Source organism: Hyperolius riggenbachi, chromosome 5, assembly GCF_040937935.1.
Source record: "Hyperolius riggenbachi isolate aHypRig1 chromosome 5, aHypRig1.pri, whole genome shotgun sequence".
NCBI lineage: Eukaryota > Metazoa > Chordata > Amphibia > Anura > Hyperoliidae > Hyperolius > Hyperolius riggenbachi.
The window spans coordinates 280641474-280657192 of NC_090650.1; the positions used below are offsets into that span (position 1 = coordinate 280641474).

Below are 15719 nucleotides of genomic sequence, written 5' to 3' on the forward strand. Positions count from 1 at the left end.
CTCTCTCCCTCCCCTCAGGGTTCCTCCTGTCGCTCCTGAGCTCCCCCTCTATTGTAGTGCTTTAGCACGGAGGCAGCCGCAGGTGACACTAACAACTCACCTTGTCCGACCTCCAGGCTTAAAGAAATAGCGCTTCACGTGTTGTCGGTCTTCTCTGTCTCCAGTGCTGCTCACTCACCTATGGGGAGTGGGGAAGTTGCCCAATTTTTACACCCTTGCCCTTTGAACAATGTAGCCCAAAAACTGCCCTGGGTCTTTCTACTATTTAGGAGGATGTGGCATTGATAATTTTTAAAAAGAATAAAATATTTTGATTTGTCAGACCACAGGACAGTTTTCAACTTTGCCTTAGTCCATCTTACAGTAAACCTGAGGTGAGACAAGTTTTAAAAGTTCTGCACACCTGTATAATCTATAAGGTCCCTGGACATTACTTAGTGTCTTATTGTGTCTGGCCTCTCCTACATAATGCCCCTGTTCGTCCCTGTAGCAGGAGCTCAAAGGCGCATGCTCTGTCCACTCTGCATGCTCACTGTGTGTGCTCTGTGTAGCAGCCATCACTGAGGGTGTCTTGGCATGCACAATTCCTTTTGTTGCCAAACCCTGCATGCCCAGGACACTGGCTCTGCAACTGCTCTGTACAGCTGTTTGGAAGAGTGATCCACAAGGGCATGCGGAGTGGAAGGAGCATGTGCCCCGCACTGACTGTAACCAGTCGGAGTTGTGAACGTGGCCAACAGCTCCTTCTCACAAAAGGCAGTGGTATTACTGTATCATTTTTTTCTCTTTGCATGGTAGAGTTTTCATTTATTGTAGATGTGGATACATCAACAGACCGTGCTCACAAACACTATTTTTGGAAATGTTCCCAAGTCCATTGTAGACAAGTAAAAATATCCCTGAGGCTATTTAATCTAAATTGGACAAAGCTTATACAGAATTACTTCTGTGACTGTGGGACTGTGCAGTGATTTCCACTACAGAATCGTGCCTACTTGAACAATTTCAAAAAGAGATTTAATCTGGTTCCTGCGTTGGTATGTTACGTGGTACAAAGTTATTCATAAAATCCAACTCTCCTGTCATGTTGGTTTTTAGACATTTGATCTCTGGAACCAACAGTTTCTGGAACGTCTTCAAAATATACAAAGGCAAGTCCAACAGACCAGATGATGTCTGCGCTCTTCAACAAGATCCCCTGCTGAGCTTTAACTGTGAGTTAAACATTAAAAAGCACATGCCTACAGAGGCACACTGAACTATAGCGAGCAGGCTGTGCAAACAACGCTACTCGCAAATTAAAGGATAGCTCCACTTTTGTAGGAGTTCATACTTCCAGAATTTCTTCCAAATCAGTAAAATTTACTTCTTCACTTACTGCAATGCAGTGGAAGCTGCTTTATCTGATATTACAGGTCCAGCTTCTCAAGCTATACCTCATCCAGCCAACTTGACTTACATATATATGAGAGATAGAGAAGACGGTTCTGAAATGCTCTGATTACATTGAGTTTAATATGAAAATTAGACTATCTACGGGACTGAAGCGTTCTGGAAAGCAAACGTGGCGCAAACTATTGTACTCAAACCTGTGAAGTGCATGGAGGAAAAAGCCATGCACAAGCAGCTTCATGCTAACTCACAGGCGTGGACCATACTCACGCATGCGCAGTATGGCCATGCTCAAAGATGGACAGGATCAAAAGAACAAGTGACCTTGTTGGACATGCTTAACGCTGGATCGCTGCAGTTGAGGACAATAGGGGAGGCCTCTGAACTTTCCAAAGCCTTCCCTCTACTAAGCTATTTTTAATGTTATAATTCCCTTTATGTGCACCTGAGATTAGGTCAGCAAAAGAATTTATACTTACCTGGGGTTTCTTCCAGCCCCCATAGTCTGTCAGTCCCCTTGATGTACAGGATCTTCTCAAAAAATTAGCATATTGTGATAAAGTTCATTATTTTCTGTAATGTACTGATAAACATTAGACTTTCATATATTTTAGATTCAAATACACACAACTGAAGTAGTTCAAGCCTTTTATTGTTTTAATATTGATGATTTTGGCATACAGCTCATGAAAACACAAATTTCCTATCTCAAAAAAATTAGCATATTTCATCCGACCAATAAAAAAAAGTGTTTTTAAAACAAAAAAAGTCAACTTTCAAATAATTATGTTCAGTTATGCACTCAATACTTGGTCGGGAATCCTTTTGCAGAAATGACAGCTTCAATGCGGTGTGGCATGGAGGCAATCAGCCTGTGGCACTACACAGGTGTTATGGAGGCCCAGGATGCTTCAATAGTGGCCTTAAGCTCATCCAGAGTGTTGGGTCTTGCGTCTCTCAACTTTCTCTTCACAATATCCCACAGATTCTCTATGGGGTTCAGGTCAGGAGAGTTAGCAGGCTAATTGAGCACAGTAATACCATGGTCAGTAAACCATTTACCAGTGGTTTTGGCACTGTGAGCAGGTGCCAGGTCGTGCTGAAAAATGAAATCTTCATCTCCATAAAGCTTTTCAGCAGATGGAAGCATGAATTGCTCCAAAATCTCCTGATAGCTAGCTGCATTGACCCTGCCCTTGATAAAACACAGTGGACCAACACCAGCAGCTGACATGGCACCCCAGACCATCACTGACTGTGGGTACTTGACACTGGACTTCAGGCATTTTGGCATTTCTCTCTCCTCAGTCTTCCTCCAGACTCTGGCACCTTGATTTCTGAATGACATGTAAAAGTTGCTTTCATCAGAAAAAAGTACTTTGGACCACTGAGCAACAGTCCAGTGCTGCTTCTCTGTAGCCCAGGTCAGGCGCTTCTGCCTCTGTTTCTGGTTCAAAAGTGGGCTCATGCTTCCATCTGCTGAAAAGCTTTATGGAGATGAAGATTTCATTTTCCAGCACGACCTGGCACCTGCTCACAGTGCCAAAACCACTGGTAAATGGTTTACTGACCATGGTATTACTGTGCTCAATTGGCCTGCCAACTCTTCTGACCTGAACCCCATAGAGAATCTGTGGGATATTGTGAAGAGAACGTTTAGAGACGCACTGGATGAGCTTAAGGCCGCTATCGAAGCATCCTGGGCCTCCATAACACCTGAGCAGTGCCACAGGCTGATTGCCTCCATGCCACGCTGCATTGAATCTGTCATTTCTGCAAAAGGATTCCCGACCAAGTATTGAGTGCATAACTGAACATAATTATTTAAAGGTTGACTTTTTTTGTTTTAAAAGAACTTTTCTTTTATTGGTCGGATGAAATATGCTAATTTTTTGAGATAGGAATTTTGGGTTTCCATGAGCTGTATGCCAAAATCATCAATATTACAACAATAAAAGGCTTGGAACTACTTCAGTTGTGTGTAATGAATCTACAATATATGAAAGTCTAATGTTTATCAGTACATTACAGAAAATAATGAACTTTATCACAATATGCTAATTTTTTGAGAAGATCCTGTATTTCCGGTCCTCTCTGTTGTACCGATCTCCGCCCTGGTAAATCCGTGACTTAGCTCAGTTGCAGACCACTGCGCATGCGCAGTCCTGGCCGTGCACCTCCCTGATCACATTCTGCAGGACTTGTAGCTATGCTAGCGCAGAATGCTCTCAGTTATGGGAGTGTGATGTAAGAGGCCCGCAACAGCACATCTGCAGAGGCCTGCCACCCAGCTTTATGTCATGTTTTGACCAAGCTCAGGGTTTGTTCTAGTTGCACCAAATTGGCATTTATTTTGGCTATATAGCGATTGAATCAGAGGTCAGAGGTACCATTGTGTGTATACTATTTGGTTGCATATTATTTACTTACAATGTGTATTATATAATAACTGTACTGTTTGCATATTGGGATTGTTTTGCTATTGGCTTTATTATTCTGGACCTTTACACTTATATATATTGACAGATATATGTAATACGGTAGCTACACTGCCCTATACTTGACTTTTGCCCAACCCCTGCATTATGTAGTTTTAATTGTTTTTATATGGCACCATTAAGGACAGGACAGACACCAGCAGCCGTCCATCTCAACCGGCCCTAACTTTGTGAAATATTTAGAGTCCTTGAGCTCCATACACGTGCTCTGGCACGGAACAGTCATGAGAAGCGCAGGCGAATCGGGAAGATTTGCGCAGTCGGTTTTCTGATCGCTCCTGGTTAGGCTGCACAGTCCTTGCAGCGTTCAGAATGACATTTTTTCTTTTCATGGAGTACGTTTGTTGACCAGTGAAGTTAATGTTTGTGTTAACTTGTTCAAAAGAAGTTCCTTCAGGGACCGCTGACACCTAGGTGTGAAAGCCTTCCAGCAGTAAACCCACATGGCAAAGTGTTGTTGGCTTCCTGTAAGGACAGGATAACCCCAGCAGGATCAGACTTCTTGACTCCGCTTGGGGCAGAGGGAAAATAAATGCCATGTATGATTTTTGCGTGTCTAGGGCCCGTTCACACTACAAGAGCTTTTTAAACGCTAGAGATTTTAAAAGCTCTTGCTAATTCAACCCTATGGGGGATTTTTACAAAATCACATCGCTCCAGTGTGAACACTCATATAGGATAACATTAGCAAGAGCTTTTAAAATCACAAAGCTCTTACAAAAGCTCTTGTAGTGTGAACAAGCCATTAGGAATACCATGCCCAGGACAGTTATGGGAGTTGTATCATTTGATTCATGGTGTCTTGATGGACATTTTGATACCAGTCCTGGGGGGGGGGGGGGGAGAGAGATAAGCCACGACAAAGTATTAAACCTCTCAGGAACTAAACATAATATGGTAGTCAAGTCTGATGTCATAGGAATCGTCCTATTCTGAAGAATATGAATCTGTCATCTGCACAAATATGGCATTTCCCATTTTTGAATGACAGTGTTTTATAAGTTTAAACCTAAATCTCTCTCCAAGGACATGGACTGTGATTGGTTGTCAACTAGATGGGCAGGCTTGATCCCACCCCAAAACTAGCTTCAATAAAACCAAGCTTCAGGCAGAGAGGAGGAGTTCTACCATTTTCCATCCTGCCCAGAACCAGCTGGAGGACCGGGGTTTGGTTCTCTGCTTCTCAGTTCTGGAACAAAGGACTTTTCAATGTGCTAAGACTTCCAAAGCGGAAATTTTCACCTGAACCTAAGTATTCGTTTACCTCTTCCCTTTTATTTTTATATTGCTCTACTATTGTCTCTATAATTGTTGATTTTAATGATTTTCTGTATATATTAATTATGTATATTGCATTTATAATAAAAGACTCTAAAGTCATTTATTTGTTCAGCTACACCTACTATTCAGCCACACAGAAAGAATCCTAGCTTTCTGAAGATTCGCTACCAAGAAGTGTTGTTATTAGCCAGAATTGCCTGTTAACCTGTTTTTTATTCGCAGGTGCTACAGCCAGTCAGTGGGCTTTTCTGTCCCATTTAAACAGAGATGGTGGCAGCCTAGTATTTTGTGTTTTATAGTTTGCATGCCTCCTTCTGGTCTGTCTGCAGCAGAATTCCAGCGGTTTCAGCTCATCGATTGCGTTCACAAGATTGCATGGTCGGTGTGCTGAAACCGATTGGAAGGCATTGTGCGGTCTGGCCTCTAGGGGTGTGTGACATGCTCAACTGCAATCGTTCAAAACAAATGAGAAACAACAAGTTGACCAAAGAATCATAAACAAAAAAAATGGATTGGTAATTGAGGTGTGGTAGTATATTTTGCAACCTATCAGAATTTGCATCCTATAGGATAAGGTTAATGTTAGGCACAGCCAGGGGATGAGAGATTAGTGTTAGGCAGAGAAGAGGGAAGGTTAGTGTTGGGCAGAGGATGGGTGAAGGGGAGTTTTAGGCACAGGATAGGGTAGGTTAGGCATGGGATGGGTGGAGGGCAATTTTAGGCACAGGATAGGGTAGGTTAGGTATGGAATAGGTAGAGAGTGGTTTTAGACATGGTAGGGTAGGATAGGCATAGGATGTATGGAGGGTAGTTTTAGGCACAGGATAGGCTAGGTTAGGCATGGGATGGATGGAGGGTAGTTTTAGGCACAGGATAGGGTAGGTTAGGCATGGGATGGGTGGAGCGAAGTTTTAGGCACAGGATAGGGTAGGTTAGGCATGGGATGAGTGGAGGGAAGTTTTAGACACGGTAGGGTAGGATAGGCATGGGATGGGTGGAGGGCAATTTTAGGCATAGGGTAGGTTAGGTATGGGATAAGTAGAGGGTGGTTTTAGACACGGTAGGGTAGTATAGGCATAGGATGTATGGAGGGTAGTTTTAGGCACAGGATAGGGTAGGTTAGGCATGGGATGGATGGAGGGTAGTTTTAGGCACAAGATAGGGTAGGTTAGGCGTGGGATGGGTGGAGGGTAGTTTTAGGCACAAGAAAGGGAAGGTTAGGCATGGCATGGGTTAGGGGCAGTTTTAATCACAAGACAGGGTAGGTTAGTGTTAGGCAGAAAGGTTGTAAGGTTCTTATGAGGCAGAGGAATGGTAGAGGTTGCAAATTCTGACAAAGCTGCAAACAATTTCACTACAGGGAGCATTTTATACAACCTGTCAGAATTTGCACCCCATAGGAGAAGAATGGTAGAGGTTGCAAATTCTGACAAAGTTGCATTTACTTTCACCACAGACCCACTGGATAGATAGGTGCACCATCATGTTCATCCACATATTCACATTATGCACAAAGCAGTGTTATTTTATCTTTGAAATTGCACATTGCAAGTAGGCTTTGAATTCCTGGCACATGGTGCATTCTCAACCATGGAGGAAAGTGATGCGTTTGGAATTTAATTACAGAAACTAAATAAAAAGGCAAGACAGGAACCTGCAGTATCACACAGCCTACTGGAATGTGGTCAGAGGCCAAGCCTGGAATGTTATTTTTGCTGCAAGATCAGATATAATTAATGCTGAGGTTATGAACAAAGCATGCAGATTACCTCTTAAATATTTTACTGAATGTGGATTCGAAGTTAGCTATGGCTGTGCTCTGATTAAGCATATGTTACCATTGCTTTTAGTCATAATAATGATACTCAGACCTCCTCTAACTGGTCTTTCTATTCCAAGGCAAAGAATGTTGTTTACAGTAGACACAGAATCATGCTCAGTGCTGCATACATCCTCTATGTACTTTCAATGTATTTTTAATTTACTTGCTACATGGACTAAATGGACTTTAAAAAATGTTGTTTTTTATTAGAAATCTATAAAGCATTTTTAGGAACTCAGACCGCAAGTTTGACTGGAAAGTTTTGCGAGCAGAAAAACATCTTGCTTTTCAATATTTAGACGACAGTTTGTAATAATACACTGCTGGATTCCAGCTTTTCCACATCCAAATCATTATTGTCCTATTTCTGTGGCCAGAAATACACTTGAACTGGTTTTGTTGTGTGGTGATATTTAACTGCAATCACAGGGGGACCTTAGGCTGTGGGGGCCCACCCCTCTTCCCTCTCCCCCAAAGCAACCATGGAGGCGCGGCCATCGGCACGTATTGAAATATCGGCATTAAGGGGTAATTTGGGCACCTGCGGAGCCCGATAAATAGCCCAGGGTGTAAGTGTTAGGAGTCAGGTAGGAAGTGTGTGTGGGAGGAGGGAGGGCTAGGAGTCAGGTAGGGTGTTTGTGCAGGTGGGCGATTAGGGTTAGGCGTCAGGCAGGAAGTTTGTGCGGGGGGAGGGCTGGGAGTCAGGTAAGGTGTTTGTGCAGGCGGGCGGTTAGGGTTAGGCATCAGGTAGGGTGCTTGTGCGGGGGGGGGGGGGGGGGGGGGGGGGAGGCCTCAGGTAGGAAGTTTGTGCACATAGCTCTGTTCTTCTCTATGATGAGGATCGTACATGACGTCATGCGCAGACCCGATCCTCCCCATAGAGAGACCGGAGCTGTGTGGGGAGACTGAGCGACCGCTGGAGCCAGGCTGGGTAATGTATATAGCAGCTTTATCGGGGGGATCAGGGGATGTTCGTGGAGGTACCGGCGACCTAAAAAAGCTAGCCTGGTGCTAGCTAACTTGTAATAAAGCCAGTAAACCTATTAGATTCACTCTGGGGGACACCTGAGGCCAGCGAAAACTCTGCAGCGGCATGCCGCTCAGGAGGTTAAAAAACAAGAGAGAAAGTAACAAAGAGACAGTTGTGGAGCCATATGTTGTGTTCATTTCTCACATTATCACTAGCACCATCTAGTGACTAAATAATAAACTTCAATGGTAATATATTGGTCTCCTTATTTTCCATACTGTGCATCCACTAATGATACAATTGTAATTGTACAATCTTACCAAATCTATGCAGTAAAAGGGTAAACTGAGTGAATATACTTAGATTAGATATCTTAGGCAGTACCTCATATTACATAGCAATGGTAAGATTGTACATTCAAGGTTGTATCAGTTGTAGGCACCATAAAGCAAACCTGAACTGAAAATTCAAAGTCAAAATAAACATACACACTTCATACTTACCTCCCGTGTAGTCTACTCATCAATCTCTTTCTCCTCTCCCGCATCCTGTTTGTCCACTGTGATCAATGGAATTCTCCGTCCACCATTTTGAAAATGGATATTACCCCATAACAGCTTCCTGGTCAGCACACTGTTAAACTGTAATATTGCTTTCTTGAGCTATAGGGAAACATGGACATTACCTTGAACATCAGTTGTCCTTTCATTTATAATTGACAGCAACTGAAATACAACTAACAGCAACAGATATATATCGTATCAAAAATAGAAGGAAACATTGTAAGAAGAAAATGTTAAGCTTCTGAGAGGAACTGACAGCGAGGTAAGTATGTAATATTGCAGGTACATCATGTGTTTATTTTAAACCATTTTATTTGGTTCAGGTTCACTTTAGCTTGGTTCACACTGCAATGTGAATGCAGCTGATGCAGAAACGGCGCATACCTGCACTTTTGCAACTGCGGCATTTGAGTCGTCACCCATCTGCATTTGTGTCGTCACCCATCTGCTTTGTTCGCAGCTTGTCCTGAAAATGATCAGACCCTCACAGCAGCATGGGGCTCCCTGTTGGATGGTAAAAGATTAACAGGAATTGTATCGGGCAACAGAGAGGATATTCATTGGCCCACCATGAACCAATAAGAATTTTCTCTTTTCCCTTTTTTTTTTCTTGCAAACCATTGGGGTGCCACATGCTTCTGATGGGCTCTGATCTGCTTGATACTGAACGGCAGATGTCAGCAGCAAACCGAATCCACCGGACAGGTGAGTCAGAGTTTTGCATGCGGCAATCAGCCTAGTAGGAACATACACCATCCACTTCAATAGACTTCCCTTGCGTTTATGCGCGACCGTGATACAGTTGTGGAAAAATGTAGCAGGTTGGGATTCTGCATTTGTGGTCCAGTCTGTGCATGTTGCATTCACATTCCTATTGACAGTGTAAACGCATCCTATTGATAACATAGGATGCCTTCACCATCTGATTTTGTTTTTGCATTCTGTAAAATGTGACCTTTTTTTATTGCAGTGTAAACGGAGCCTTATGGCCCATACTCACGAGGGACTTTTGGCGCCTCAACAGGCGGCGCGCGCGTGTTGCGGCGACAGGTCGCCCGTGAGTATGGGCCGTCGCACGCGCGCGCACCCCGAACTGTCGCCCGCCGCTCATGTCGCCATGCGATTGAAAGTTTCAATCGCATGGCGACAGTCGCCGCCGCACCTCCCCCGCAACTGTCGCTAGTCCGCGTGAGTACGCGGACTAGCGACAGCAACCTCCATTGTATCAAATGGAGCTTCCGGCGGGGGGAGGAGGAACGTCGGCGACAGCTTCCGCCTCGCCGCTGGTCCCTCTTCCGTGTGTGTACGCGGAGGGACCTGGCGAGAAGCTGTCGCCGGCCTGTCGCCCACACGCTCACGTGTGCTGGCGACAGGCAACATTTGCAGCCCGTGAGTACGGGCCTTTACTCTATATACTGCATGTGAATGCAGAATTTTTAAGCTTTCTCTTAGTATAATCTCCATGTCACATAATGTACCAATTAAAGGACAACTGAAGAGAGAGGTACATGGAGGCTGCCATGTTTATTTCCTTTTAAGCAATATCAGTTGCTGGCAGCCCTGCTGACCCTCTGTCTCTAATACTTTCAGCCATAGACCCTGATTAAGCATACAGCAGATCAGGTGTTTCTGACATTGTCAGATCTGACAGATTAGCTGCATGCTTGTTTCTGGTGTTATTCGGACACTATTGCAGCCAAATAGACCAGCAGGGCTGCCAAGCAACTGGTGTTGTTTAAAAGGAAATGAACATGGCAGCTGCCATAGTCTTCTCACTTCAGTTGTCCTTTAACCTCATAAGGACCGTAGGCTTACACCCCCCGCTAGTGACCATGTTTTTTTTTTTACAACACAGCTTTGTCAGGTTGCTACACAGCCGTACAACTAAGCACACAAATGACCCCCCCCCCCCCCCCCCCCCCACCCCGATTTTCCGCCAACCAACAGAGCTTTCTGTTGGTGGGCTCTGATCGCTGATGCAGGGCTTTGTTGTTTTTTTTATGTATTTATTTTTAATTTAATTTTGATTAACCACTTAAAGATTAACTGTCAGGCTGCAAAAGCTAATTTAAACCTCTATTCTCCTGTGTTAAACAGTTTAGAAGGAAGCCAAAAAGGCAATACTGAAGTTAAAAATCTCTCTTACTTTTGATGTGTGCTGAACAGCAAGGCTGTTATTCCCAAGCTCTTAAGAGGCCGAGAGGCCGCATACCATACTGCAAAGCATTCTGGGGCTGCTTCTTCCCACCTTGGGTCCTCCCCTCTGCTGCTAGTGAGAAGTTACAGGCTCATGTTACAACAGCTTGTAACGCAGTCCAGCTCACAGCACTGAAAAATCTCCGGGTAGAGTATACTGCATGAGTCCGCTATTGTTCCTAGCCACATGGCTAATTAATATTCACTGCACAGTAGTGTTTTTTTTTCTCTGAGTCGAATCATCAGGAAGCAGGGAGGACATGACGACACATTTGGCTTCATAGGAGACAGACAAACATGGAACCTGCCATGAGCTGTCAGGAGCATCATTTTCTGCAAATACTATATAAAAATTCTGTGAAATCCAAACGTGGACAGTGAAATGCATATGTAATGTAAGTACAGCCAATCTTTAGCTACTGATATATGTGCTTTTTTTTCCTCTGAGACCTTATACCTAACAGCTCCTCTTTAAGTATCAACGGTATCTGCCCCCTTAAAGACCAGGGTCCGCTGGTACAATACCGACGGAATACCGACGAATCACCAGGTATACCCGCCGTCACCGCCGCACGCTGGGATACTCCTGACATCCACTCTGCCGTCTCTAACGGCAGAGTTATGTGAGCCGGTCAGGAGCTGCTTTCATTGGCTCCTGACTGTGTCTATCAATGTAAGCCAATGGGAGTTGCTTACATTGATAGACACGGCCAGGAGCCAATGAAATCGGATCCTGACCGGCTCACAGGGCTCTGCCGTCATAGAGACAGGCAGAGCAAGTGAGCTGCGACGGGACACGGCGGGGATTCAACAGCGAGATCATCGGGGAGCGACAAAATCGGCGGATGCGCGCTGCGGCGGTGATTGAAATCTACGCCCTGCCAGCTGGGTAATCCCCAAAACAGGGTGTAGATTTCAATCACCTCGGTCCTTATGTAGTTAAATTGGTACATTTTTTATTTATTTTAATATCCCCACTCCATCCCCCCAGCAACCAATCACAGCGATCGGCACTCATAGGCATCAGCCTTTGAGAGACGATCGCTCTCTGAGCCTCCCAAGGGGATAGCCTAGCATCACGACTGTCCCTAGTACAGCGCTGCCCTAGATCACAGCGCTGTACAATATATAACAGTCTCCTAGCGGCGATCGCTGCTGGGAAACTGATGACAGATCGGTGCGTGCGATCCCCAGCAAAACACTCCCCCAAGACTTTATGACAATTAGCATTAGGTGGTCCTAGGGGAGCCGCCGCATTCACGCCAATTGGCGTGAGCCAGTCGTTTAGTGGTTAAAGGATACACAAGGTGACATGTGACATGATGAGATAGACGTGTATGTACAGTGCCTAGCAAACAAATAACTATGCTGTGTTCCTTTTTTTCTTCCTCTGCCTGAAAGAGTTAAACATCATGTATGTAAGTGTCAGTTCCTGTCTGGACTGGGTCAGACTACAATGTGACCCTCACTGATAAGAAATTACTACTATAAAACTCTTTCCTAGCAGAAAATGGCTTCTAAGAGCAGGAAAGAGAGAAAAAAGGTCAAAAGTTCATAGATTTTAGCTCTGGCATACTTCATAGAATGTGTCATTGAGCAAAAACAATAAAATAAAAACTTAAAAAGCAGATTTAAATATAAAATAAAACTGTGGAATATCTTAAAAACTAGTTTTTAGGAGAAGGAGGATAGATACAATTGTTTATTTTATTAGTTTATTTTCACCTCGGGTGTCCTTTAAAGTGGATCCGAGATAAACTTTTACTCATTGCATAATTGTGTTCCTTTCATATAGTTTATAGGGCATTCCTCAAGCGAAATACTTTTTTCGTTTTGTTTTAATTCTCTAATTTCCTATAAACGAAACAAGCCTCGCCCACAGCTCCTTTTGTGCCTTGGGCGGCACTGTAGCAAGGGCTTATGGGAGCTCAGTCTGGGCAGGAGGAGGTTACTAACCATTCATTTCAGAGGCAGAGGAGAGGAGGGAGGAGGAGAGGGGACTGAATTTACACACAGGTAAGCTGATAGCATCTCCAGCCAGGGACGGATCTGGGGGGGGAGGGGGGGGGGGCAAGCGGGCATCTTACCCCAGACGCAGTTTGTTGAGTTCTTACAAAGGCGGCAAAATGAATGGCAGTTTAGGCGCCAAAACCTGACCTTTAGGCGCCAAAACCTGACCTTGCCCCAGGCGCAACTTGGTCTTGATCCGTCCCTGTCTCCAGCCCTCAGCCTGTGACTATGTGACAAACAGAATATGGCTGCCCTCTATCACAGGTATAAATAATCATAAACTTTTGAAGCTGTGTGCAGCTAGATATGCTGTGTAAACTATCTAAACTTTAGATAAGATATATAGACAAGTTACTTGTAATTGTTAGTTTTTCATCTCGGATCCGCTTTAAAGAGGAACTGTAACGGCAAAACGTTCCCTAGGGGGTACTCACCTCGGGTGGGGGAAGCCTCCGGATCCTAATGAGGCTTCCCACGCCGTCCTGCGTCCCTCGGGGGTCTCGCTGCAGCCCTCCGTACAGCCGTGACGTAATATTTACCTTCCTGGCTCCTGCGCAGGCGCTCTGACGGCTGTCGGCTCCGAAGTAGGCGGAAATACCCGATCGCCGTCGGGTCCGCTCTACTGCGCAGGCGCAAGTCTCCGGCACCTGTGCAGTACAGCGGACCCGACGGAGATCGGGTATTTCCGTCTATTTCCGAGCCGAATGCAGCCACAGCGCCCCCGCTGGAGCCAGCAAAGGTAAATATTGAAATTACAGTCGGGCCTGTCGCCGGCTGTTCAGAGGGCTGCAGCGAGACCCCCGTGGGACGCAGGACGGCTTCCCCCACCCGAGGTGAGTACCCCCCAGGGGATCTTTTTAAAGTTACAGAGTCTCTTTAAGGAACTCCGTGAAAGCAGTAACACATCTCTATTTGGCAATGGTGCAAAATTCAAAAACACTTCTTTCAGTCTGTAAAATATGGTGAGTGTTTCTAATTTGAAGTTATCCATGAAAGCATGATATTGCAGCTTGTCAGTTTCATCAAATGAGGAGCCAAGACTTGAGAAAATTACAGGAAGCTATGTTTTGAAAACTTCAACACCAGGAGCCTTTCTAAGAATGGGGATATGTAGTGTGACAGGATAATCTGTGCGAAAATGGCGGCGCTAGTGAAAGAGACAGAAGCTGGAAGCAGTTCGTGCTCTAGCGGCTGGATGGAGTGACAGCGCTGTTCCGGGTTGTGCATGTGGACTGGAGTCTCCAACATGATGGCAAAGTGTCTGCACTACGAGATGCAGGAAAGGGCACCGCTGGACTGAAACTCTGCTGCAAACAAGTTTATAGGGAACCGGCGACTGCCATGGATGTAGCCGGGCTAGTGGCAGCCGGTAGCCGGAGCAGACACGTTTGCTGTGTGCTGCTGAGACATGCAAGGATTTTAACAGGCAATGTCGGCCACTTACTTCCTGGCCAAGGACTTCATACTACATGTTTGCCCAGGGTACAGAAATGTGTGCGGGCGAGTTCCCACTACTGCAGTGAGTAGAGCTATATGGTTCTGATGGCAGTCCTCATGCATAGTAAAGTTTCACTCGTAATTCGAGAACTTTGGGCAGTACTTTGTAAACTCTATTTAAGGCCCATCAACATGTTCTGCAGATGTTAAAGCTCTTTGTTCTGTCAGATCATTCTACTTTTGTGAATGGTAGGAAATATACTTAGCTATTTAGCTAGTGTTTCATCTCAGATGTTTACGTGGTCTTCCACATATTATGGGACCTATTATCTACATCCCACTGCAGTGTTAACAGTATGCAACGTCCACAGTGCGTCCAGAGCGGTGTGATTTAAAGGCATGCTTCTTTTCTGTAGAACGCGCATGTTGACAGTGACGCATAATTTTCATTAATACCTGTTTTCTTGATGTATGCGACACAATAGTTGTACAATGTGCAGCACGAATTTCCTGTTCTGTTGCGTTTTACTTTTACAGGGAAGACAACACCCACTTTGAATGTAGTCCCATGGGCCTCAATTCACGGAGCATTATCAAACGTTTATCAAACACTTTATCAAACGTTTGATCATTTACCTCATGGGTAAAATCTCATTTTAAATTCACTAAGGTGTTATATATTTATCGAATGCTTTACCGATAAAACGTTCAACAAAATTGAACAAGCTGTGGAGTACAATTTGGCATCTTGGTACCAGTTTGCTTGTGGAGACCCAACACAAGGAGGTTAGTGTTAGGCATGGGGGGGATGGGAAATGTTGGTGCCCCTTAGAGAATAATTACATGGCGGTACCAGCTGTGTAATTATAGTGTGGGGATCAAAATAGCAGTTGTAGTGGCGTGATTTATGAAGACCTTGTAGTAGTGGCTCCAGTGCCTAACACTAACCTTCCCTATCTCCAATGCTTCTTAGTACTAACCTCCCCCTCTCCAATGCCTCATAGTACTAACCTCTCCAATGCCTCATAGTACTAACCTCTCCAATGCCTCATATTACTAACCTCTCCAATGCCTCATAGTACTAACCTCTCCAATGCCTCATAGTACTAACCTCTCCAATGCTTCATAGTACTAACCTCTCCAATGCCTCATAGTACTAACCTCTCCAATGCCTCATAGTACTAACCTCTCCAATGCCTCATAGTACTAACCTCTCCAATGCCTCATAGTACTAACCTCTCCAATGCCTCATAGTACTAACCTCTCCAATGCCTCATAGTACTAACCTCTCCAATGCCTCATAGTACTAACCTCCCCCTCTCCAATGCCTCATAGTACTAAGCTCCCCCTCTCCAATGCCTCATAGTACTAAGCTCCCCCTCTCCAATGCCTCATAGTACTAAGCTCCCCCTCTCCAATGCCTCATAGTACTAAGCTCCCCCTCTCCAATGCCTCATAGTACTAAGCTCCCCCTCTCCAATGCCTCATAGTACTAAGCTCCCCCTCTCCAATGCCTTATAGTACTAAGCTCCCCCTCTCCAATGCCTCAT

General features: G+C 44.8%; 1 protein-coding gene across 2 annotated transcripts in view; it reads left to right on the forward strand.

Moving 5' to 3' along the window:
• The first annotated feature begins 13955 nt into the window (after positions 1-13955).
• MRS2 (magnesium transporter MRS2) overlaps positions 13956-15719 on the forward strand; it is a 77239-nt gene continuing 75475 nt past the window's right edge. For both annotated transcript variants that reach the window (XR_011020895.1, XM_068236980.1), the window contains exon 1: positions 13956-14251. Coding sequence is in view for 1 of the 2 variants with exons in the window: in XM_068236980.1 (XP_068093081.1) it covers positions 14074-14251 (178 nt within the window). In the remaining variant the exon portion in view is untranslated. The remainder of the gene's footprint in view (positions 14252-15719) is intronic.